Raw genomic sequence first — 25,957 nt, 5'->3', positions numbered from 1 at the left:
GTCTTGTGTTTAGATTCAGAGGTGGTTTCTCAGCAGTGTTGCATTTTTTTACGGTTCTCCCAAGATGTAACCGCAGTGAATGCCTGTAAGGGAGCTCTGTCCACAAAAAGGCCTGGTAAGCGTGCATCGGAGAAATGGTTGTGGCACTGGCTTTCTGTCTCTGTAATGATGTTAGGTACATATTGTTCAGACCAGTGCCTGAGTTATATATTGTATGACATTTCTCCTTTGGTTAAGGAGTCTGTTTTTCCTTGTCATAATATGAGTATCAGTTGGTGATTAAATTGGGACTAGAGAGAGCTAGGGATGCAGGGAGTTCTTGCACAGATATCTCTGTGCAGAACATCCACTCCCTGCCTGCCAAGTACCGGGGTCAGGGAGGGAGAGGGAAGAGTATTGTGCATATCATAGAAGGTTTTTACACTGTTAAACTTGGGTTTTCAAGCCTTTCCTTTTAATAAAAGAGCAGAGGTGACATCAACCTAGTAGCAATAATTGTGCAGCCACAAAGGTCATTCTGTTTGAGGAACTGAAGAATCGCAGCAGCAGTGTAGAAAGCATCTTTTAAGTATCCTTCATATATGGGAATATCTAAAGGGTTCACCCAGGATCCCCGATCCTCTTTTAGAGGTAATTGGAGTGTGGTCATGTCCTGGACGCTTTCTTCTTCCTCAAAGCCATGTGTGAAGTGGAATACTGAGAAAAGGAGGGTGGTGTTTAGCTGCAGAATAGTCTTGATGCTCACAGTGCTGTCTGAGTAGGCACTTTAGCGTCTAATAAAGCATATTTTCCAGTTGGATGCCCCCATGTGAAAAAAAAAAAAAAAGCTCTCTATGCATGTCTCTCTTGTGTGGATTCTCTATCTTAATATCCTTGAGCTCAGGTTTTCTTCACAGAGGAAAAAATGCAGCGAGTGTGTTATACCCTGTTGCTTGTTTTCAGAAAGGGAGCCTGCTGTTGGGCTTGTGAAGTGATGGACAGTGGACAGGGACATGACATTACTTGGGCAGACAATGTGGGGTGAAAAAAGCAATGAACGCTGGGTGGAGGTATCTAGCTGGGTGCCTGTTAATCAACTTGTTACTAAGTAGAAACTCTGAAGGTGCAGGGCTGAAGTGTTGCCTGACAAGATGTGGGAGGAGTATGGTACACGGTACATGGAGCTGGGGACTGGAAGAACAGGAGAGCCCTTGAGGACTGAAGAATATTAAAGACTTAGTGTGGAGCCAAAAGCCGGAGGGATATTGCAGGGCTGCAGTAAGTCGGATGCAACCTGCCCTTGATATTTCAGATTTTGGACAGTTGTATCATGTGCCATCAGCCTCTGCAGCTTTTCCAGTCCTATCTTCTAAAGACTTCCATTCACCATACTTGCTGTTCTACAGAGTAGTGATTTTTGGCCCATTAACAGTGGCCAGATTTCTGATGTGATTGCCTTAAATGCTGATGGTGTGACTGCCTTACATGCTGATATTGCTTTTGGTAGGCTTAGAGGCTGTCATCTTGTTCTGTATGCTGATGGTGCTGTGGAAGTGGGACAAAGACTTTCATCAGAGAGCTGACAAGGAAGCCTGCTGAGGCAAAGGACCTTGCTGGGCTTGGGCTCAAAGTGAGAGGCAAACTGAAGCTGATTTTAGTCGCTTTGCTTGCTCTGTTCCTTTTGATGTGTTTGAGGCTGTGCTGTTGGAAGCGACAACAATAAAGGAGTGATTCCCCAATGGCAAATTCTTCCCAACTTCAGGGAGGACAGAATGAGACCTCCAGTGACTTCCTTCCATAACAAAGGAAGCTGGAAATACCCTGTCTTTTTGGGGCTGTCACATCTGGCTGACTAATCTGGCCAGTCTTTAGTGTCTTTGGGGACCCTTCTTGACTTTGTGTGTCTGCCTCTCCTGCCTTCATTCTTTTAAATATATTTAATCCTGTTTCCTACTGAAAAAGGAACTCTGTGGAACTGGGAAGTTACAGTGTGGGTGAGCAGCCCCACTTCTGGTTCCGTGGGATTTTTTGGCCTTCGAGATACTGCATGTTCCACAGTGATCTAATTATTTTCTTTATTTTCTTGCAAATAGCTTCACTTTCCTGTTTAAAAGGAATACTCACTTAAGAAAATGTCTAATCAGTATTTCTGATCTTGTAGCGTTGTACCATCTGTCCCACTGCATAAAAGTGCTTCCTATATTGCCTTGACAATAGCTTTATTTTAGAGTTTTAAGGAGTTCTCTATGGTGTTAGAAGACACAGGGGAAAAGATGGGGGGGAAGCTTGGCAAGGTTTTGGTTATAGATGAAAGAACATGATAAGCACTGGGGACTGTTCATTTTCCTATGGATACTCTTCCCAGCCAGATCCCACAGACTTGCTTTGTCTTCCAGTTTTGTACTCAGGTTCTAAGTGGTCTGCTGCCTGCTCATAGAGCACAGTTCCTCTTCAGTTAGGATACTGTCTGTTAGTGGCTTTAGAGAAGAGGACTGTATCCTTAAAATAGTAGGGGTAATCTTTGAGGTTTAAAACACAGATGTTGTGCCCTCTGAACATACTCTGAACTGTAGGTGGGTTCTCTGCCTGAATGGTGACCCTGCAAAAGCGGAACTGCCCGAGGTTGCTGTGGCTTACAACACTGATCAGACCTAACTGTGGTTAGTCACAGCCCTGGATCCCTGCAGGATCAAGATTAAATGCTTGTAGCATGGTTTTCCTAAGCAGATCTGCAGAAATGTGCTTGTGCATGTAGTACATGTAGTCCAGCTGGCACATGCCTTTGTATTTGCTTAGTTTACAGTTACTGAGCTGGCATTGTATAATCCAGCTGCCTTATTTTACTTCTGAGAGACTGAAGGTGCTTGATTCAGTACTCTGGTCCTCCCCCAAAGGGAACAAAGTAGGCCTAAAGCAATCTATCTGGAGCAGTGTGTCCTCCAGGGATKTGAAGGCAAGGCACCAGTCCTGCCTGCCCACCTAACCCTGGTGTTGTCCGGCACTGCCTGAATTAAAGATGTGCGGGACTTTTTTTTATGTTGGTCGTGCCTGCTTCTTTGTGGAAGAGGAAAAGCTGAAGTGATGTTGTTTGTCTGTCTTTTCTGTCCTCTCTCCCCGCCCCTTTTTTTTCTTCTCCCTTCACAAGTGATTTGCCACTGGGGAAGGAGCACCTGCTTCCACGTGCTATCTCTGTCTCTCTCCCTTTGTGTGTATATGGACTGCTGGAGAAGCTTCATGCTAGAGGTGCTGAAACTCACAGCAGTGAGTTTTCTACCCCGCTCCTCTTCCCTGGACAATGTTGTTACTGTTGCATCTGCTCCCCAGCCTCCCGGGCTCTTCAGCAGGGGCTCCATCAAGTTTGTGTGACCTTAGCACTGTATTCATGCCGGAGGAGTTGCCTTCCGTAATGATGTCAACTGATGAGGTTAGCAGGATGGTGGCGGCCACGATAAGACATGACATGTTCTAATGATTCGCCTTAGCAGACTGCGTGTGTGTGTTGGGGGGGCACAGAGGGCTTAGAGAGGGGAGGTGGGGGCCCCACAGGTGCCGACAAAGACTTTGACCTTTGCTGCTATAATATCAGTGTTTCACAGGCAGGGCGGTTCGGTAACCCACTTTCAGCCCATCAAAAATTGATTTAATTGCAATTTTTTCCCCCAATTAGGAGCACTGGAGCTTAACTAATTGGAGTAATAGAGAGTAATAAGGCTCTGATAAAAAGCCTTCCTCTGCCTCCTTTGTATCTTGTGTCATTGCCTGTCAGAGGTCAGAGAGCTTGCATATTCTATTAGGCAGAGTTGCCTTCATTTGTACAAATTAGTTTACCCAACAGTAATTAAAATGCCAGTGCAGGTCAGGGAGAGCTGAATACAATTGATGGGCACGTTGGTGAAGGATTTGACAGCTCCGGTGGCCTGCCTTGCCAAAGCGTGTCAGTGCTGAATCAAAGGCTACACAAACCCACAGACCCGTGTGCTTAACCCGCAGCACTGTCAGCATCAACTGCCCTCTCTCCTCTTCTTCTCTACTCTTCGTTTGAGACTTGCTTCTTCTTCTCCTTCTTTTCTTACTCTGCTTAAGACTTTTTTTTTTCTTTTTTTAAGAAAAGTTTCCCATCTGTCTTCGCGCTATCCTTTCTGTTGATTTGCTTTCATAATGCTACTGCAGCTCCCCCATCCTGTCTCCCTGGGTGCTCCCCCTCCTATCTCCCTCCCTCCCCCTGCGCCTTCCACATTCCCAGCTGCAGGGCTTTCTCAAGTAATAACTTCTTTGTTTCCTGGTCTGATGAGTCTCCATATATAATAGTCTCCAAAATGGAACAACGATGTCCAATTCCAGGGGGCGGGGGAGTGTACGAGGGAGGAAGGAACAGGCTCTTGCACGTGTCAAGCAGATTCTGGACTCAAAATCCCCAAGGAGYGGAATAGGACTTGGGAAGCAATCTGTTTACAGTACAGGGGAAGGGCATAAGCCTGGGGCAYGGTGAAAGTTTGGAGAGAAGAGGTTAGAAAGGACCTATTTCACCCAGATCCCTTCAATGGCTTTGTATAGCCAGAATCGCCAGCTCAGCTCAGCCAACACTTGCTCTGGAGGCTGGGTTGACAGTGAGAAAGATACGTATAGTACAGTGGGGTTTGCATCTCTGGAGTTGAGACCATTTCCAAACCTCATGACAAATAGCATCTTTTGGAAAAGGCCCACATGCAGCTGTCTCTTCCCAGCACTCATATCTAGCAGTGTTTTGTCCAGGATGGGGTGAAACAGGGGGGTCGGCATTTTGAGAGCAGGAGTGGGATCATCCCCACTGGACTGTAGCCAGCGCACTGCTGCTGTTGCCAGAAATGCCATRGGATCTGTAATGGCTGCAAGTCAGTCAGATGGAGAGAAGTTCTTGTGTTTCTTCCAACAGCACTGCCAAAATATGCATGCTCTCTTATATCCCCTGGCTCAGCTCCTGTTGAGGGGGATGATCTCTAATAGGATGCCTTTTCAGTGGCATGGAGAAGGCTTTCCCTCCCTTCCCTTCCATCCCCCCCACCCAGGAGAGAGTTTCAAGTGGGAAGAAGAATGTGAGAATCTCAGATGACTAGAAAATGCTTTGCTTTGGGCAGCAAAAGCAGGCTGAGCGTGAAATATGTGTGTCCAAGTGCTCTGCAGAGTCCCGGCCTTCTTGGCACAGTAGAGATAGAAATGCTACATTGGCTTGCTTGTTGCTTTTAACCTCCCAGGGAATCCCTGTCAAGACGACATACCCAGCTGTGGTAGTCCTGCAATGGTGCTTATTTTCCACTTAGAGGAACCTCTTGGAAGGAGCTCATAGTAATGATGCCCAGCGACTTTCATAGGGCATGAGAGGGCTTAGTGGGGAAAGAAGCTCTGCATCTCCAAGCCCATCTGAAGCTTGGACTAAATATAGCAGTTTTTATGAGAGATAAGTCATACCTGCACTAATGTTTGTAGGGCATCTTGTGCTTTTCTCTTCCCAGTCTAGTCTCTTCTCAGTCTCTTTGACTCRTGAAAGCATTGGTAGGGAAAATAAATAACACTTATTAAGCTGGTGATTGAATAAGTCTTAATGCTGTCCTGCTCATATACCTCTGGAAGATATTTTGAAGCTAAACTTTACATGCTTAGCTCCAGTGTACATGTTGTCTTACACCTACCGTAGCTGATGTGTGTTGCCCTTTTKCTTGGAGTGAAATTGGCATCTCTGCAAGGTGCTCGGTCACAACAAGCCCAAGGGCTGAATTTGTCTGTCTCCAGACCAGACTCAAAGTGAGGGACCCTGCGTCATCCCCTGGCAATCCAGCCTTCAAGTTCTGTTCGTTCTCAGGCTTTGGCAGTCTCTCACAGGCACTGCTTCCTTGTGTATGCCTTGTGGATCCTATTCGGTAATTCTAGCAGTGAAGGTGCCCTGCTTTTCTGGGAGAAGTCTTATCTTTGCTTGCTAATGGGCTCCAGCCTGTTAAAGATAAGGCTGGCAAACCTGATCCTCCTAAAGTATGAAACAAAATTCCTGTTGGCTGAATGGAGTCAGCTTTACCCAGAAGAGACTTGTCTGTGGCCCCAAGGCTTGTATGTGATGCCAGAGAAGGATCTCTTCATTTAACACTATAGTTTTTGGAGGGGTGGGGGATTAGGACTGAGGAGGGAAATCTGAAGTCCAGAACTGTCAGCATGAGCAGAGATTAGACCTTGCTGTTCCTCCCACCTTTTTCTCCCTGCTGGTGTACCTCCATGCTAATTTAGACCTGTGGCAACCATCAAAGCCTTGCTGCATACCTTCTGCACAAAGGAGCCTGTCTCCCATATGGGGACGTTCTCTGCTGGGACAGAGTCAGCTTGTCCCCCAAAGAAAAAAATCTTAAGCACCCAATTGCCTGCTTGACTGACTCCCTGGCTGCTATTATGTTTCTAACCACAGTAATTGGCTTTAGTAGTTATTAATGGATTATGTTTGGGGAGGGAGGGATAGAACCCAACACCTAGCTTTGTAGCTGAGGGATTCACTGACCAAAGCGCTGCTTTCCAAACATGAGGTTTGACTGGCAAGCTGTATGAGCAAGTCCTTTTTATCTGTCTGCTGTTAGATGAGAGATACTGGCACACAGGCAGTGCTCACTCTTGTCTTGTGCACTGTGGTGGAGGGAAGGCAGGTATTGAGCAGAAACTCTGTATCTAAAGCAAAATGCTGCAGGCTTTCTTAATTGGCCTTTGTGGCTGTTGAACAGGGATGGGAATCAGCTTCTATAGTGACTTTTCCTTGGACTCTCAGATTTTGGCCAGGAAYTTCCATGGGGAAAGGTACATATGTGCACTCTTACAGCATATGTGTTTGGAGCCCTGTGCTGCAGGTATATTGAGCCTGTTGCACGTGCACTGTTTGTGAACTTAGGATTTTGCATGTGAGGGAGCCTAGKTGGAGGCTATCTGCAGTAGCTCTGGCTTGGTACTGCAGGCTCCATCCACAGAATCACAGAATGGATAAGGTTGGAAGGGACCTCTGGGGATCATCTAGTGTCCACCCTCCTGCTCCCCCCCCTCATCCTCCCTCCCCTCTGGCTCAGCAGGGTCACCTAGAGCATGTTAGACAGGGTTGCGTCCAGGCGGGCCTTGAATATCTCCAGAGAAGAAGACTCCACAACCTCTCTGTGCAACATGTTCCAGTGCTCCGTCACTCTCACAATGAAGAAATTCCACCTCACGGTCAGGTGGAACTTCCTGTGGTTCAGTTTGTGCCCGGTGCCTCTTATTCTTTCGCAAGCGACAACTGAAAAGAGTTGTCCATCCCTAAATGGAGATCAATCCCTAAATGGCAGCTAAGGATCATGGTGCTTGTGTGGACACTTTCAGGTATGCATGCCTGGGGAGGAAGGATATAAGCAGGAAAAAGAGAGCTTTTGGTAGCTAAGGCTTCGTGCAGCTCTTTGGGATTGTTTGATAGTAGATGTAGACAGTGGTAGCTGTCTGTCTCTTCTGCTTAGTATGCTTGGCAATGTTGCTTCAGCCTTATGATTTGGCAAAAACAGTTGCTGAGCTAAAACATGGAGCTAGGACTAGAAAGAGTCTTGAATTCTGGCCCTACTTCTACAAGGCTTTGACTTTGAAGTTGAGTGTGTATTCACACCTTCACTACTGGAGTACTTTGTAAAACCAGCAGTAGTACTTCTCACAGAAGCTGAGGAGATTACGAGAACCCATTCCCCATGCGTTAAAGCCTTGGAGACATCTTCTGACCTCCAAAAGAATGTTGTAGAGGATCAAAAGAATATTTAAAATTTGCTATTTTTATGGACATGGCAAGTTTACTTATTTTGCTTTCCTCTTTCAACTGCCAGCCCCTGTGTCATGCTGCGGAAGACGTTTAGGCAAAGCATAGAGCCAGCCTGTATTTAAAGTAGTGACTGTTTCCTGCATTCATGCTGTCCTTGTTGCAATGATTTAAACATAGTTTTGGCATTTTATTTTCAGTAGCTGCAATAAATGTTTCTTTGTGAGAGATCATTTATAGCTTACTTAGAAATCTTTGTGTGAATTGGTTCCTCTTCTTTGGATTGAGGATATGAAGCTGGCACAAAGCAAGCAGTGTAGTATGGAGAGCCGCAGCACCGAAGTGTTCCTGCTGGCTCAATTTAAGGGTTAGTTCTTATCAACTAGTTCAAGGCCAGTGGATATCAGGTGACTTCTGCAGCCAGCATGGTATTGCCAAAGAGGATTTTGGATTTTGGAATGGACTTTGTTGGAAAGTGTGAACTGAGCCAAATATTGTTGCAACAGAGTTATGCTGTGGTATCTCTAGTAGAGGGTACTTAAACACTGAGCAGGGCAACTTGATCCAACTTTAAAATTGGCCCTGCTTTGAGCAGGCTGGGCTGGAGACCTCTAGAGGTTCCTTTCAATTCATGTCATTCCGTGATTTGTTAGACCTGTGATGCTGCAGCCAGTTCATGATGGTGCTGGGAATTTGTCAGCAGGCAGAAGCAAGACATGAAATAGAAAGTTAACAGCAGGTTTTCCATGGGGTCTATCAGTAGCTTATGGTTTCACTGACAGTATATGAAAAGTCCTGAGTACTGTGCTAGCTGTTCTGAAAGTGTCATTGCAAGTACAGCTATTCTTGTTCTAGGCTTTACCTCCACACACAGAGATATATCTATATTTCCTGCCAATTCTCGGCAGTCATGGTCTGCTGAGAAGTTTAGGCCAACTCCTGATAGAGCTTTGAAGCATCTCTCTTCAGAGCATGAGTATTTGAAGATTTGTAAATTGTTTTGTTTTGTTTACAGCTCATTTGTGACGGGGACAGCCTGCTGTGGACATACCTCTCCTCTGAGAATCTGGGACTTTGAGAGGTAAGTGAGCTTCCAGGTTATGAAGAATGACTCGATTTGAGAGAAGTGAATAACCATGAGAAACTCAATGCCAGAGAGGGCACGGGATTCTTGCTTTAGTCCATGTAGGCAAAGGATGGTTAAGGATGAGATCTGGAGGGAAAACCCACTTGGCATGGAAAAGTATGTGTGTGTTGCGAGGGGAGGTTTTGATACAGCAGGGAGCAACTCCACTTGAAAAAGGTAGTCTTGAACATAAAGCCCGAGAGAGGAAGCAAGGRTTCTGTAGAACAGTAGAAAGGATGATGATGACTGGAGGGTGAGAAAGTGAGTCTGGGGAAAAATTGTGAATTTGAGCCTAAACATAACTTGTAGAGTGGGGCATTTCTGTCTCTGGTGAGCCCGTCTCAGCTTGGCAGCTTTGTTGCTGGATTACTGGATAGATTACTCCAGACACAAGATGGAAGTGGTCACCTTGACTGGCTCCTACAAACCTGTTCCTGGCTGGCTGTTACCACAGGTTTTACTTAGGCTCACTAAGAAACATCCAGCACAGGAATGACCGTTCTTGTGTCTAATTTCACAGCTGTACTCATCTCCATCATCAGGAAGCCTCCATGGACATATAGTCTCTTTTCTTCAGTGCTGTTTCTTCCCAGCTTGTCTTGTATGTATCTGGTTTCTCCTCATTAGCTATGTTCAGTCAGAAAATACCCATTACACCTTCCTTTTCCTCTCTCTCAGTCCATACTTTAACCAGAGCCATAAGACAGTAGAAGGTGACCTGCATCCTCCCATTCACCCACTGGTCCGTGGGTGACTGATGGAAAGTCGAAGGTGAACACAGTCTGTACAGTCATCTTGTCCTGGCTGGTGTTTCTGGTAGCTCAGAGAGGTGAGAGGTGGGAAGAGGTTATCTAATGAAATGATTTAGGCATGTTGTCTTCCTTCTGTCTTAATAAGCATCAGAGGTTAATTGTTGTGGCCTGTGATTTGAGGCCACTGAGTAATTTCTGTTTGGTGAAGGTGCTGACCTTAGCAACTGGGGAAATGTTGGGCTCAAATCCTGACATGAGACTCAACTGCTGACAAATTTGAGACTCTCAGCCTGGGGGGTTTTGTGTGGTGATAGACGGATAACAAGTATTTGACAGGATTATTGAATAGCAGCTCAGCTTTCCAAGGCTGGTATGCTCTGGGTAGGAGTGGCACAGCACATTTTATCAAGGGAGTGCTGTCAAGGCTGGGGTGAGCTGGTGAGGTCTGGGGGGAATGTGGAGGGGGGAGTGACAGAAGGGGCTTGAGGGGTGTCAGCAGAGCTGCATTTGAAGAAAGGTAGAGGGGGACTGGTGTGGATGCAGGGCTGGTCTGAAGGCAGTTGTTCTCTAATGTGTAGTTTAGATTGTCCATCCGAGTCTACTGCATCAAGTACAAATATAAAGCAGTTTATTTCTGTGAAGTAATAAAATTAAAAGACTTGGCAAAGGATGCATCCTGCAAAGGACAAACTAGAGAAAGACAGCCCAGGTGTATTCAGCTGTGGTGCATGTTTCTTGGTGACCTGACGGTGCCTTTGGAGTAACCAGAGGGATGCAGGCTGTGTTGTGATACCTCTGCTCCTCATTCCCCCTGGCCTTTCTTGAATAGAGGCATCCGACAGGAGTGAGGAAGATAGACTGGGGCGGGAGGTGGGGGGGGTCACCTCTCTGACAGCCTTTCCCAAGGAAGCCTGAAGAGATAATAAAGCTGTGTGGAAAATAGGATTAAGGTAATGAACAGGCACAACGGAGTTTGATCTTTCAATAACGTCAAAGCCTGAGTGACAGGCAAATAAAAAAGCCAAGGCAATCTAGTCCACTGGGCCTCTGTTGCAATAGCTGGAGTGTCAAACTTATTCTTCCCTCTTCACCTGTCACAGCTGGAATGCAATGTGCCACTGGGGCTCTTCCTCTGCGGGGACCTGTGCGTGGCCTAGGAGTTTTGTCAGCATGTGCCAGGCAGAGGTGGTGTGGGGAGCAGGCTGGGGAAACCAGCACATAGCTTCTTGGGAAACATGATGTGATCGTTCATAGCAAGGGAGTACAGAGCTGTGCCTGCAGCAATTAACTTTCCATAAACTGTTCTTGTTCTTACACAAAATGCAAAGCTCTGGATTCATTTTTAGGGCCACCCACCAGTCTGATCGGGAAATACTGATTTCTTGCTTTGGGATTTGTGCATGTTGTCTCCATGTTGACACTGTAGAAGTGGGAGTATGGCAGGGAAACACAAAATGTTGGAACTACCCAGAATGGGAAAGCTGCTCCTGTGCCAGCTGTGTTCTGATAAAGCCTAGCAGATAGTCAGAATCTACCCAGGCCCTCCAAGTCAGCTGATTACCTTCTCCTTGTGGCCAAGAAGGACCAGTCTGATCTGCAGAGGCTGAACATAGTAAAGACGTTTCTCTAAGAGCAGAAACTGACCAATTTCTCCCTCAAAACACGAGGCAGAGGAGAGTCTGATGCTTAAGACGTGTTCTTTAAAATACAGGTTTCGTTAGCATCACCTTGATTCTTCAGTGTTTTCCAAGACCTAAAAGTTAGTTTAGTTAGCTGGGTTTTGTGTACATGGGTGTGAGTAAGTAATACTGCAGCAGCTCCTGTGGCATTCTCTTCCCTTGGGGTAGGTGGTCTTTTCCCCACAGCTGAGAGCTGAAACATGCTACAAAAGGATTTAAAGCTTAAATAACCTTTTGTGTACTGATCTTCTTAGTTCCAGGCCAGATAAGTCCTTGGCTGATGCTTGTAGCTGTTGGTCATGGTGTGTTTTCGTATTTACGACCTTCGCTGTTCTCTGACCCTGGGGCAGCCATCCTCATCCCTCAGAGAGGAAGGGGATAATGTCTTCACCTGGAAACATGTTCTGGGCTTTAGAAAAGGCTGGGTTTTGAGGCAAGGCAATTTTTAGTGGGGAAAGGAAACACCTCTTGCTGCATCCCACCCCCACAACTGTCTTTCATTTCTGACTCTGCTCAGATGATGGTGTTTGGATCAAAGCCGAAACAGGCAGCAACAAGCAATTGTCAAAGGGAGTCTAAAGCAGGGGAATGACCGCATAATGCCAAGACACTGTCTCTGATGGCTGAAATTCCAGCTGCTGCCACACCTGGCCCTCTCTCCTGTAATGAAGGAGGATTTTTTCTTTTTGCTTTTGAAGCTGTCTGGCTGCTCCTCTAGARGACACATCTCACCTCACAGATGCTACATTGTACCATCAGATTACTTTCAGGTGTGGGGAAGTCGCTGTGCACTTCTTGCCACTCAGTACTCAGGTGAGGCATGTGTGAATAATTTTTAGGTGATTAGAGGTCTGCACAGGAAAGGAGAATGGATAGCAGTAAGGGCCACTGAATGCCAGCTGTTGTCCTTGCATCGAACATCACCTTTCTTTGCTTGGCCCTTCCTGTCTCATCTGTCAGTGCTAGTGTGTGGCTCAGCAAAACAGCTAGTTAATGGCAGGTGAGAGAGAAGGAAACTTTCCTCACAAGCTACTTCTCTTTCTTTTCCCACCTTCTATCTCTTTTGGAAGASCAGTGTGACACACCATTGGGAACAGCTCCAAAGCCAGCATATGTGCTTTGCCTGTAGACAGCAGTTGCTGCCTAGTGTATCATAGTGGTCTGCATGTCTTTGGGAGACAAATGCCTCAAGGATGCTTCTCCTCAGGGTATGATACTGCAGAGGCATCTTTTCAGCAGTCCTTGGAGCTGTTCTGCCAAGTTTGGTGTTAGAAACAGAGTGGTGATCTGTTGGATGTGGCAGTCCCCATGCTGTAAACATATCCCACGTTCTCCTTTCCCACAACAGAACGTGACCGACCCAGGGCCCGAGAGCCGTTGTGTAAATGAAGACAGTTAGCTGTGCCTGCAAACCACCCCAGCTCCTCTACCTTTTTTAATACCCAGTCTATGTCCATCTCCTCCCTGCTTTTGAAAACATTTTTGGCAGAGTGTGGTTTTTTTCTTTTTCTAAGAACCCTCTAATTTCTTTTTTGGTTTTTCTCCCTCTCCTGAGCCCTTTGAAAGTGGCTTTACGCCGTCACTGACACCAAACTGACAATTTGCGTTTCCCCACTTCTTATCCCTTTATGGCAACAGATGTTGAAATTTTGTATCCCTTTTATCTGTCCCTCTTTGCCCTCTTCCTGTAATTAGGTTTCCCTTGTTAGCAGTACAAAGTGGCCCGGTTTGCTGCCTGGCCTTTTGAGCCATTGTGTCTGAGCACATTTTTTTCTCCTCTTTCCGAAGAGTTCCTTCCCCCTTAAGTAATAGGCAGACTGTGGGCCAAAGCTATGGCTTTTTCTTGTTTCTTTGTTCTCCATTTATCTCTGCCACCTTTTTCAAAGGGATGGGGGGGGGGGAGCGTGTGTGGATGGAAGGGGAAGATACAGAGTTGCATTTCTTGACGATCAGGCCCCCCCCTCCCGCCCCGCTTTTCAGGTGTTCAAGGCAGGTGCCTTTGATGTCTGCACATTTTGGGGAGGTGGGAGGAGGAGGATTCATGCAAGTGGCTTGGGAGTGGAGGAGAAGAGAGGTTCAGGTGCGTGCCTCGTGTGCACAGTAGAGGGGTGGGGAGGAGACTTGCAGGGTAGATGGGCAGCTGCTCAGCAGGTTCAGTAACCCATATTTGCTGCTAGTGCTGTCATGTTGTGGTCTGTCTTTCTGAGAGGCRGCATAAGTATTACCACCACAAGCAGATAGCCAAAGTTTGTTTAACTTACTGCTGCTTGATCTCTAGTATCTCTTTCTACTGGAGCCTCACAGGGGGCTTGCTAGGTTGTGCCTGCCTGTGCAGCAGGGTGGGTAAGAATTAGTTGCAGGCTTTCAAATCTCAGTGTATCTTGATTTGCATCCACTCTGGTGATTCTTTATACCCCCTGAATGAACATGAGCAATTGTCAGGAAGGAGAGAGGGTTTGGGGGCTTGGAAACTTCTGCTTCTTGTGCTGGTCTTGATCGGCAAGTGTAATTGGACAGTTGTGCTAGGTAGAATTGAGCACYCTGGTTGTATGTTGTACCCTGTAGTGCTAGGCTCTACTGGCATGGAGCTGAGGGAGACTCTGGTCCAGAGATTTGACTGTATACTGCCTGAATTCTTCCCCCAGCTACTGGATGTTGTTTGTAGGCCATTCTAGGGGTAACAGTATAAGCTGATCACTGCTGATGTTTTGCTGTTTTAATCCAGTCCTCCCTGGCTTTGTGTCCTGGCATGCCCATTTTTCTTTTATTCCCCCTCTATGGAAGCAGATAAATGAAATGAGTATCTGCAGGTCTGGTTCTTGGTTATAGAACTTGTTAAATGCTTTTAACAAAAGTTTTTTTATGTAGAGGCTTGGTGTTGGATACATGAGCAAATTTCTTAGCGCTGTGCTCTAAAACAAGTTCTGTAGTGGGCTCTTCTCTCCATAGCTTTGAACTCTAAGGTTTGAACAGATTTGAGACCCTCTGATTTTATGATAAAAGTGTATTGGGTGAAGGGGAGCAAATGGGGTTCAGCACTGAAGTTGCTAAATTGAAGGAGAAGATAGCCTACCCCAAGAAGGGTAAGRAGTTTTATCTTTTTATCCCTCTGTTTTACCTAGGCTTCTGAACACAGGAAAAAATGGGTAGAGATGTCAGTGGAACAGGAGAGGAGTGATAGCAAATATTATCCTGGCACTGACAATGTTTTCACAAGATTTTGTGAGCAGAAAAATCATAATACCATGCAGCAGATCTAGAATCCCCTCTCCTGCCCTGTTTTTCTGTGGATTGGTCATGCCAAATATCTGTCTTGGCTGAAAAAAAAATCTCTCTAGGCTTCGTGGAAAAGAGGCTTCACACTTCTTTGAGGTTTAGGTTTCTTCCTCAGCATCTCTGCCGTGGCTGAACAATCTTTAGATTACGGTAACTATTTCAAAACTTGTGTAGGAATGAACTTCCATGGCCCTGCTCACCTCTTATCACTGAAAGCAAATGTGCTCCTTCTACTGCCTCCACTCATGCAGCAAAATGATCCACAGATAATTCCTCTTTCTCAGATGGTTGCTCACTCTTCTCTGGAGGCTCTCCTGCTTGTCTTTTGCTGTGCTGTTTTCATCATCCACCCCATTACAGATAACTTTGGTTACTATTTTTAAAGCATCAGTTCTGAGTGTTCCCATTTGTACATCCTTTGGTTATTCAGGAATGTGAATGCCATGCCTTCTCCCCAGAGCTCAAAGAATGGTTGGTGAGGTAACACATTAAAGTCTATTGGAGGATGAATTCTAGTCTTCAGGCAAAACCCTTCCGTGGCCTGCTTGTATTAAATCAGTTTGGCACATTGATTGTCTTTGCTGAGTTTCTAATTTGGTACTTGGAATCATTCCATCTGCAGTAATGTAGTTAGGATGGAGAGTTCAGATGTCAATCTAGGCAAAGGCAAAGTGGGTATTCTTCACGGAGCTACCCATTCCACCTGTGACTTGAGGAGCAAGGCTAGATGTAAACGTCTGTAGCCTTCAGGCATGAATTAATCGCTTGACAAGGTAGAAAGGAAATTCCTGCCTCAGTACTGCAACTCTTAACCACAGGGTTTGATTGCTTTGATGTGAGATGCCAAGCATTGTTGGAAGCAGGACACTGTCTTCTGGGACCAGTGCTGGAGAAAACTGGCTGCTGCAAGGAGTCTTAAGCATCTGTCTCTTGGGTGACTGCTCATCTTAGCTGTTTTGCCATGTTCAGAGCTTTCCCTCTTTCAGGTACAGTGGATGGCTTTAGTCTTGGCTGGACGTACAATATATTTCCCATGACCTGCACACATTCTCAAAGAGTTTGGGGCCCTGTGGTTCTCCGTTGATTTTTATTTCTTTATCATCACCTTTTGGAATCCTAAGTTGGGCATCTTCTGCCTTCCCTTAGTTGGAAGGCTCTGATGTATTATTATTATTTTTTAAAAAAGTAAGAGCATACAGGTGTTTATCCTAACTCCTTTCCATCTTATTGCAGTCTTGGCCTGATCTCACTGCAGATGGACGTGAGGCCAGCTTCTGCCCTTTGGATGTATGCATGTCCAGGGCAGACTGTGGCCTTTGCACTCCTGTTCAGGCGTATTTATGACAACTTTACAAGGTCCCAAACAATTGGTGAGCGTGGGTGGGGGCTGGACACTCCAAGCGCATCAATCAGTTTCATCCTCCTGAGCCAAAGCAAAAGCGATCTTTATTTTTCCCTGGGTTGAGAGAGAATCAACAGAGGCAAGAGAGAAGAATGGGAAGGAGTGAATGAGGAACCCCCTCTGCCACTGGCTAGCGGTAGCTCATTTAAACAGATGGCTTTGTTTTGATTTGGACTCTCCATTTTTTTGTCTCCCCACTAAAGGAGACCTGCAGAGCCCTGTCCAGAAAGGGAGCAATACAGACGCCTGTTCCCACACAAGTGGGGCGAAAGGCGAGAGGCTTTGAGAATTCTCTGCTTCTTTTCCTCGCCTCCTTCTTTTTCTCTTCCCCCAAGAAATCACAGTTTGAGAGAATTCCCCCCTACTCCTCCYGTTGGAAAGAAAGGCAGAGAAGACATTCTTGACATTCTTTGCAGAGAAAAGGGGTTAAATGTCTGAATTTGGGGGTCACCATGTTATACAAATTGCAATCTAATCGTTTTTACAAGAACACACGTGTGCTAAGAAAAGGAGCCGTGGACAAGAAAGAAAAGAGGACAGACAGCTTTTTTTGTCCTATTTCCCCCCCCCCCCCCAGGTTTTGGACTATTGTCATGTCCTGTCTCTCTCCCCTCCTCACCCCCGAGAGGGAGAACATTGGTTTTATAGTTAAATTGGTTCGTAAAGCAGAAGGGCTTGGTGCCATTTCTGTTTGTTTTCCCAAATAAAAGCCCCAACAGGGTCTCTTTTGCGCCGTTGTGGCTTTATTTGAAGAAACTGGCTTTTTCCCATAGCCCAGCATGTCAGTTTATCCTCTGAACTTAACCTTACGGGAACCCAAACAACAAAAACTCACAGGGTCCCAGGGCTGGAAAGGTAAAGAAATTGTATCTTTTTATTGGACCATTTAAAGCGTGTGTGGGCCAATTCAGAGAAAGTAGAAGAAAAGAAGGCAAAACTCCTTCTTCTGTGTCTGTCCCTGTGGTTCCCCCCCCCCCCCAACAGTCTCAAACCATCGTTGGTGTCAGTCCCCCCTACTGCCTTGAATCCCTTCAGCTGTGCTAGGGACGCTGAAGGGCATTTCTCCTGAAAACTGCTTATAACAGCATCTTGGAGCCATTTCAAATGCAGGGGCTCCCCCAGACTCCCCAAGCCATTTTTGCCCTCCCTGCAGGGATTAGCAGCCTTGGAGAGGAGAAACTTTGGGGTAGGATAACCCTGAGAATAAAGAATTTATTAACGAGCTATGCTTCTCCCTAAAAATATTGTGCCTGTTGTCTGACCAAGTTTTTCTTTTCTTAGCATAACCTCTGCATCCCTTAGGTGCCTCAGCCCTGGTTGTGAAGCACCTGGAAGAGACAACAGCTTAGTGCTTCCCTTTCGTTTTGGTGTTCTTCCCAGATGGGATGACAGGAGTTGTGCATACCCAGAACTCTGGATAATTGTCTTTAAGTGGGTTTTGTTTCCTTTCTCTGTTTAACTCTGATGTTCAGTTGAAATATCCAACTGTTTTGAACCGAACAGCTCTCTTTCCAGTATTTTTTTTTTTTTTTTGGTAAATGCTTGAAAACTGGCTTGTTGCAAGTAGTTAATGGAGCTAGAAAATGCATTTAAAATACTGCTCAGTTTCTGAATAGCCACATAGTTATGTGCAACAGCTTAACAGTTTTTTCTGTCTGATGGATGATCACAGCTCACAGATGAGGTTTCCAGAGTGAATAAATGTGTTCTCAAATTCAGACATCTCTTGCTTTCAGCAGATCTGAATTCAGCAGTTTCTTTGAATGCTCTTAATACCAAATTTGTTTGCTGCATGTCTGTATAATATGAATGCTAGTGAGTCAGGGTCATTATAAAATTAAGGATGGGGAGGAACAGTGTTCATTGCTCATCCCAGTTTTTGGATTGTAGTTCATGTGTACCAGAGACAGCTAGCCAAGACCTGAACAAGTGAACAGGGTGCAGGGAGGGAGGTATGGACTCCKTTAGGGTTTCAGCTCTCAGCAAGGCCCAAGGGAAATCCTGTGCTTTTTTGTTCACAGAAATAATAACTGGTTTGGAAGGTGGAGATGGCTTCAATTTTGAGAGCAGCATCCTTGGATTATCTGGAAGTTATCCTTTTGGGCTACCCCATGATAACTCTGTCTTGGAGTCTGATCGTAGTTTGAATTCATTTTGCTGGGATGAGGAGCAATAGAGTCTTAAGCTTATTTATAAACAAAAAGGCAAACTTAAACAAGGTGGTTTCTTTCTTTGTTTCTCAATAGTTCACTTTCCTGGCTAGTAGGCTTTTCTAGAGACATCAGGATAGCGGTGCTGATGACTGGATTTCCAGCATGGCAAGAAAAGAGTAAAATGTGGAAATTCCAACCAAATAGCTTATTTAAAAAGTAATGGAAATTGTTTTGTGTTCTGAAGAATGTGGAAATTGATGGAAAGGCATCAAAGGATTCTCTGCAATGCCTGAACAAAATACCTTTCATTTTTGGACTCTTCAGTTTGATGCATTTCCCAGACATAGTGACCTTGTTTAAATAACTTGTTCCATCAGCAAGGAGAGCATGGTAATAACACAGCCTTCCTGTGCTAAGAATGAAAAGAGCTCTAGGATCCTGTCCGACTCCAATACCATTTTAATCTGTTCAGGTGCTTTAGAGAAGGCAGGAGAGACTAGGAATATTTGCTGCACCATAGATGGTCTGTGGCTTTCTTGTTTGGCACTTGACGTTTACCTTTGTCTTCAGATCCTGCRTTGGTCCGGATGGTTTGTGGTTTACGTGCTGAAGCTTGAGAGCTTTGGGCCCTAGGCTGGTATTTCCTGGAAACCTGAACTACCACATCTGTAGTTCTGCTCCACAGACCTCTGCTGGCATGGTGCAGAGTTGTTTTTTGTCTGTGCCACCCAGCAAGTGGACTGAACCCTGTCATGTTCTTGGCCCAGACTGCTCAGTGTGGACAATGGAACAAAACTCCCACTATCTGCAGAGCTAACTAGCTGCCTTGCTGGAAGAGGGCCTGGGAGTGAAACAACTTGTATTTGCTATTGCTGGAGGACAAGGACATGGGGGTGAGTTGGTATGTGCTTCTGTGCTTGTTCTTGCTTGGGCTTCATAGCCACTTGCTGACAAACCTTCAAAGCGCATGAACAAGGACAGGGCACACTGGCCTCTGAGATGCTGTAGATCAGGTGGCTGGCTTTCAGAAGGTGTTTGGATGCAGAGGATGAAAAGAAAAAAGTTCTTCCCTGCTGGATTTGGCTGGCACTGATGATCTCTGCAGACTGGAGAGAAACAGAATTCATGATAGCTATCACGGGTCTTTCTGGTTTGTCATCCCTCTTTGACTTGATGTCTTCTGCCCAAGAAAATTGTTAGACAAACATGTTGATGTGCTGGCATATCTGCTGCTTTTCTCCTGTTCCTTAATGGGTTATCTCAGTCAAAGGCTGTGGGTTTTGCTCCCTGGGAAGTGGAAACTGCTGGGGACTGGGCTTTAAGGGCAGGGATTAGTTGGGATGATGAAGACTGGAGAATTTGGGGGCACTAACTTGAGAACCCGAGGCTGAGAAAATTGTGTTGGCAGTAGGTTTCCTTCCCAGCATGACTGCATGTGCTGGAGGAAGGGGGAGCTAGCCTGGCATGTTGCCTGCTTCCTGGAACTTCTGGCCCAGAGACACCTTCATCTGCTGAAAAACAGRGGAAGAATTAATGGACTGTGTTCAGCATCGTTATCGATTTAATTGCCCCCATGCCAAAACACTGAAGTCTTTTGGTTTGTATGCCAAGTGCCCAGGTCTGCAGAGTTCTTCTCCCCTGGCATCAGWTTGTAAGTACTTCACTATAGCAAGTAATGTAAGATGCAGTTTCTGTAAACTGCTGAAAAATTGCTTCTGTGTGCAGGGGCTGGACCTCCCAGTTTAAACTTTCTCAACTGGCCTATTCTTGGGGCTGGAGAACTCGATTGCTAACAAACCAACAAAGCCAAGCCAGTCTTTGTTGCAATGACTTGCATGCATCTGGGCTTCTTTCCTGCCTACCAAGAAAAGCTAATCTTATTTTTGTTGATTTTTGTTGTTGTTGTTTGCTTGCTTTTCGCCTGTCTTGGCTGGAAAGAGAAGTGGAGGAAGGAAAAAGAGTTGTGACTTTGATTGCTGAGATGTTTGGGTACCACTGCAGTGAGGTGTGAAGGCATGGAGAAATACTAAGAGCAAGGCACCTGGGTGGTGTTTACTGTTGCATGTGAAACTCAGAGCAGGAATCTAATCTCTCTGATTTCTTCTGTTCCTCGAGCTCTTGAATGTTCAGTGCTGAAATTTTTTCACTTGGAGACATCACCAGGCTGCCAACACCTCTCCTTCCCTGGCAAGCACAGGCAGCGGTGCAAGGTGCGCATGGAGGGGCAGCCTTCCAGGCATGGGCAGAAACACTGAAGATGGTTAGGGGAGCTGCCAGAGCACAATGAGAGCTGAAGGTAGACCTGCTTTGCTGTCTCTTCCTCCACACTGAATGTCCCACAGAGCTGAAAGACTTTGTGTGGGTTGGTTGGCTTCTGGCTTAGTTCAGAGATTGTTGGTTGGGGCTAGCGCCTGTTGCCTGTTTCAACTCAAGCCAAATGGTGTGGCCTCTCTGGCTGTATGGAGGCCAATCATAGGCAGAGCCCTAGAACTGGTTCTCTCCCGTTGGCTGCTTTTGGAGATATGAAATCTCCCTGATGAGTCCATGCTGGGCTGTGTGGTCCTTGCCACAGCTCCAGTTAGCGCTGTCAGTCCTCCCGGTTTCCTCTCCTGAATGGCAATATGCCCAAGGCAGAGCTGAGTGACAGTGAGCCACTAGGGCCACAGTAAAGGGTACCAGTCCAGGGGTACTCTGTGAAGCTACATGAAACAGCAGCTTGTGGAAAGGAAGAGAGAAGGGCCTGAGCTGCTGGTGCTGCCCTCTGCCCAGGGCCTCTGAGACTTTTTGTTTCCTGTGAGCAGCTCCCTGCGCCTGCCTTAGCATCTGGCTGAGGACTCTGTAGGTTGGACAGTCTGGCCCCTTGTGCACCTCACAAGCACAAGCATGACTCCTGTGCCAGGGTTTTCATGTGTCTGGCAGCACAGCTGGGTAATGGGAATTGGGGAGGGAAGTGAGCTGCAAGGACAGCTCAGGCTGGGCCCTGCTGGGTCACCCAGGCAGCCAGTCCCAGGCGCAACTTCTCCCCATCCCCTGCTGGAGAGAGCAGCCGACTCCTCCTCCTCTGATGTATGCGTTACAACACTTGGCTACCGTTACCACTCATAAGGTCAAGAAGGCTGTGCAGAGGCCTTGAGAAGGACTGAGTGCATGTCCATCTGTCCTACTGGCTTTGAAGCATGGCAGATGGAGAGGATCTGTGTGCTTGAAAGGGTAGCAGAGTGCCAGAGCTTGGCGATGCCCGGCCCTGCCACGCTGTATGGTGGAGGCGCTGTCTGTCCCTGCCAAGCCCAGCAGCTCTCACTCACTGCCACTGTTCAGTCTGCATATGCTTCAACCTTCTGACCTGCTTACAGGTGCAGAGTTGCTGCTGGGCTGGTTTACAAGTAACTCTCCAAGGGTTAATGTATTGTGAGAAGGTTGCAAAGGGCTGAAGCCTGGAATCCCCTCGATCCCTTGCCTGGAGAACACAAAGTCCAATAAGCCAGCACCCCTGGATTCATGTTGGGGGGGATTAATTCATGCACTTGATGTTAAAGCTTGTTCGAGAGGTTTGCACGGGGGGGCCATTGCTAGGGCTGGTTGGCCTCTCTAAATGGTTGCTAGGGCCCTGGCATCAAGGGCCAATGTAGCTGCCCACAGCCACGGTCACGGAGGGAATTACACAGCCACAAAGAAATTGTTATTCTACATAATCTGCTCTTTGGAGAGTGACTGTGGGGAAACAGGCTGGCCCCAGCATGCCGCCAGCTCTGTGATCATAGAAGCGTGCTGGCTGCAAAGATCGGCCAGGGCTCGCCTTCTGATCTGGGGACACCAGGGCTCGAGGCGCTAATCTGCTTTATCAGCGATTTCTCTCTCCTGACACAAAGGTGTTTACTTGTTTTAACATCTCCCAGGACTCTATTTCTCCTTTTGTGTGGTCTTTATCCCCCGACGAGGGCTTTAGCCCAGATTACAGATAGAATTAAGGCATTTGGCAATGTGCCTCAGAACTGTGTGATGCTAGATCAAGGAGCAGAAAGTAACAAAATAATGGGGGGGAGGATGCTGGGAGTGACCCCACTGCGGGGTCTGTGCTGTCGGCTTTCAGGACCGCTTCATTGTCCTGAGAACCAAGAGCCTGTCGGAGAGGGTGGCCGTGCAGCAGGGTTTGAAAAGCAGGTGCTTCAAGGTTTATTGTGCCTAGTGTTTTTGATTTAGAGGGTGTGAGGAGGAGGAAGAAAAGGAAAGTTTGTAATAGGTGGCCGCCTCAAGCAGCTGGGCAGACTGTCCCCTCYACTCCTGTGAGACTGCTGTAACGGGGTACTGCTGGCTGCTGGGCAGGAGGAGTGATGCTGAAGGTGGGTTGTCCCCTGTGCTTGGTGCCCAGTGTGATTATGGCCTGGGGAAAGGACTCCAACCTCTCTTCCCAGCCCGCCTGGGTAGCGTGGCAGAAAGGGCCCTTTTGCAGTGAGCTCACACTGGGCACTATCTGGCTGCTGGCTCTGTGCRTGTACAAGTGTAGTGATACGGCCACAGAGCATCTGGCTTAGAGCTTAGTGGTGATGTTGCTTTTGTTCTTTCACAGTAGGCCAGGAATGAGGGGAGGAAAAGAACCAAGCCATCTCTGGARCAGCCCTGGCATGGCTCCTCCTGGCCCATCATGTGCAGCCACAGATACAGTGTTTGCAGCATGCAGACTAAATGGAGGAGGTTGGGGAGAGCAGCCACGGTGGCCTGGAGCAGAAGAGTCTAATTCACCTATAGACCTAATCAGAGTGTCAAAGATGTCAGGAAATGCCCCAGTGGGAACTATGCTGAAAGATAGGGTCAGGAATGGGATGGGGTTGATCAGATAAATGRCTATTGCAGGTGATCTGGAGTTTGACTAGGTTGGGAATCATCTCCTGTGGAAATGGAGCCCCATCATTCAGTGCATTGGTCATTTGTCCCAAGGAAGGCAATCCCATTCTGATGGGGATCACTTGTGCCTGTCCCTTGACTCTTCTCACATCTTTGATTCTCCTCTTGGTCAACCTCTATGACAGTTAGTGGCCCAACCAGTGGCAGAAGCTGGGGAAGGGAGGGCAAAGCTCTGCAGCCTTTTGCGCTCTCTTAAATCATAGAAAGGAGATCTAGAGACTCTTGTAATACCATCTCCACTCAGGCCTGCTGGAGCAGAATGGCTCTGTGATCTGAATGACTTCCCCTATTGCATTTCATTGCAGTGGTCAGCTGTTGACTTGCTTAGGGACCGATTTCCACCGTGGAGCTGGAGTCCTTGATGTCTTCTACGAAACGCCCTCGCTTCTCCTTTCATGTGGGTATGACACATACATCCGCTACTGGGACATACGGACCAGCACTAGGTGAGCAAGGCCTGCTGGCACAATGGTTGCAGGGGCTCTGCCAGAGCAACACTCCTGGGTGCTCCTTGTGGCAGGCTAGGGTCTCGCCTGCAGCTGAATTAGCTCCTTTGGGCACACTGGGCCTCAGTTCCAGTCCAGGCTGTGGGTGGTAGACTCAGCCATATGCTGGTTTKTGTTGTCCTTGCAGGAAATGCGTCCAGGAGTGGGAAGAACCCCACGACAGTGCCCTATACTGCATAAGGAGTGATGGGAACCATATGATTGCCAGTGGCTCTTCTTACTATGGCGTGGTGCGCCTCTGGGATAAGCGGCAGACTCGGTGCCTGCAGGTGAGGGCTGACTGGAGGATGGGCAACAGCAGGTTTCTGGGTTGTGTTCTGGCAGCCAGGTAGCTGTCTCTTTGGACAAAGAGGTGTAAAGCTTGCTGGGCTGTCTTTAGGGTGAGTTTGCCATAGAGACCCTAGCCTATACACACGGAAAAGCCTGCTTTGCATCTCAGWTTTTGGGCCTGTAATGTGCAACATGAAAGAGATCTTATGGCTGATTCTCCTGTTTTCTTGCAGAGCTTTCACCTGTCTTCACCCACCAGCAGCCCTGTGTACTGCCTCCGCTTCAGTACCACTCATCTGTATGCTGCTTTGGCATCAGCCCTGCACGTCCTAGACTTCACAACCCCTTGAGGAGCACCACAGCTATTTCTGGTCACCCCAACTCAGCAGAATTGACACTTGGCTCAGGGAATTGCAGGGCAGAAGAGGTGAGAGTGGCCCCTGAGACTTCTCAAGGGATTCTTTGCCTGCCACAAAGATATGTTCAAGAGTGTACAAAGGGCCAGACTTTCTCCACCTCACCTGCCCTTTAGTGGAAATAAAGGCTGACTGTCCTTTACCCTTTTTATTTTGTACAAGTCAGGGKTTTTTTTAACTGTGTTTTTTTTTCTTTCTGTGGATACAGCATTTGAGGGGCAGGTTGAGGTGGAATGCCCCATCAGCTGTGTGTGCTGGTCATTCAAGATCAGACAAGCTCTGAGCCATGTGAAGCAAATCTAGAYCGTGGAGGGGGGTGCAGTGTTTTGGCAAAAGGGGAGGTGCCTGGAGCAGGGCCTACCTCTCACCTGTGCTTGCTCTCCTGACAGCTGCTTGTGTTGTCCTTCAAAGTCAAGAGCAAGAACTGAGCTAAAAGGCAGAGCCAGTCCTGCTTTCAGCATATTCCTCCCCAACCTGGCCATCAGGTCGGGCTATGCACTTGGCAGGGCTGAACAGTCCCATTTTGCTAAATAAAACACTGAAGGGAAACAGAAAAGACTGTATCTTTTGTTTCAAATTCCAAAGGGGCTATGGTGGTGCCAGCTGATTGCAGAGGCTTGGATGGGCAGAGGAGGCTGGGACTGTTTTCAGACACTGTCTGCATGTTTCTGATAGATCTGTGGCCAGACTCTGTGACACTGCTGTGTTGAAGACAGTTTCTGGGATCTTGGATCTCCTATTGCTTATTCAAATAAGAAATTAAACACAGGATCTCCAGTTCACTGTAAATCAGCTCCTCTCCAGAGCTTAGTAGCAGAGCTCATCTTGTGCCTGCACTTATTTGAAAGACCTGAACCCTCACTGCCTGCATACTGAAGCAACACATTAGACTATTGCAGACCCCAGAGAACTGATGTGGTTTATTGGGATCCTGTAGACACATATAAATGAGCTCTGCTCCTTTCTGCATCAGACTTCTGCACCTGAACAGAGTGGGTTTCACAAGGAGCACAGCTTTCAGTGTGCTCTGTGGATCTCTGTGGATGAATGCAGCAGTGTCTGGGGGCCCAGYCCTCCTTGGGGGAGGGGTGCCTGATCTCTACTGGGCTGTGAGCTTGAGTTTCCTAAATATGGAAAAGAGTCTTTGTGTCACAAACTGAGCGCTTCCAGAGCAGAGCACCCACCATGGTGCTTTGCTAGGACTTAATCGGCCATTTCCACTGTCAAGAGGCTGCTCTTATCCTTGTGATTCACACAAATTGGAAGAGGGTTGTTTATCTGGAGACCTTAGCAGGGAGGGAGAATAACCACCCACCTCCTTCACCTGCATGAAGACAGCCCTCCATTCCCAGTGGATGAGAGACAAGAAAGTAATTCAAAAGTGTGGTTTTGCTGCAGGATCACGTATTCACAAGGTTCTCGTTCCAGCGCAGCTCCCTGCCATGGTTCCTGACGTAGCTCTGTTGGCAGGTCATGCCTGCTTGTTGCCAGCTCTCTTGTAGTTACTATGTTGCTTCTTATTCTCCTGGAGGGTAAGTGGCAGATGTGAGGTCTAAGTGCTCAACACACAGATGTCTTGCTGTAAAAAGATGCCATTGTTGGAACAATCTTCCATTAGTTCAAAACTGTACATCCCAAAGACTGCTGGTCCAGGATGATGATTACGGGGAATCACTGGGCTATTAGTAACACTGAGTGTAAAACAGATGACTAGAGAGAGAT

At 47.0% G+C, this 25,957-nt stretch overlaps 1 protein-coding gene across 1 annotated transcript in view; it reads left to right on the top strand.

The window, feature by feature from the left end:
- Window positions 1-24,791, top strand: part of FBXW4 (F-box and WD repeat domain containing 4) — a 63,392-nt gene extending 38,601 nt beyond the window's left edge. Inside the window, exons 6-9 of the mRNA XM_085306390.1 lie at window positions 8,769-8,834; window positions 23,349-23,489; window positions 23,677-23,818; window positions 24,053-24,791. Coding sequence (XP_085162516.1) covers window positions 8,769-8,834; window positions 23,349-23,489; window positions 23,677-23,818; window positions 24,053-24,169 — 466 coding nt within the window. The 3' untranslated portion in view covers window positions 24,170-24,791. The remainder of the gene's footprint in view (window positions 1-8,768; window positions 8,835-23,348; window positions 23,490-23,676; window positions 23,819-24,052) is intronic.
- The last annotated feature ends 1,166 nt before the right edge of the window (window positions 24,792-25,957 follow it).

Source organism: Rhea americana, unplaced genomic scaffold (genome assembly GCF_003343005.1).
Source record: "Rhea americana isolate MKP2758 unplaced genomic scaffold, rheAme1 scaffold_24, whole genome shotgun sequence".
NCBI classification, from domain to species: Eukaryota; Metazoa; Chordata; class Aves; order Rheiformes; family Rheidae; genus Rhea; species Rhea americana.
The sequence above is the reverse complement of the archived record's forward strand: the minus strand, read 5'-3'. Positions and strand labels throughout refer to the sequence as shown.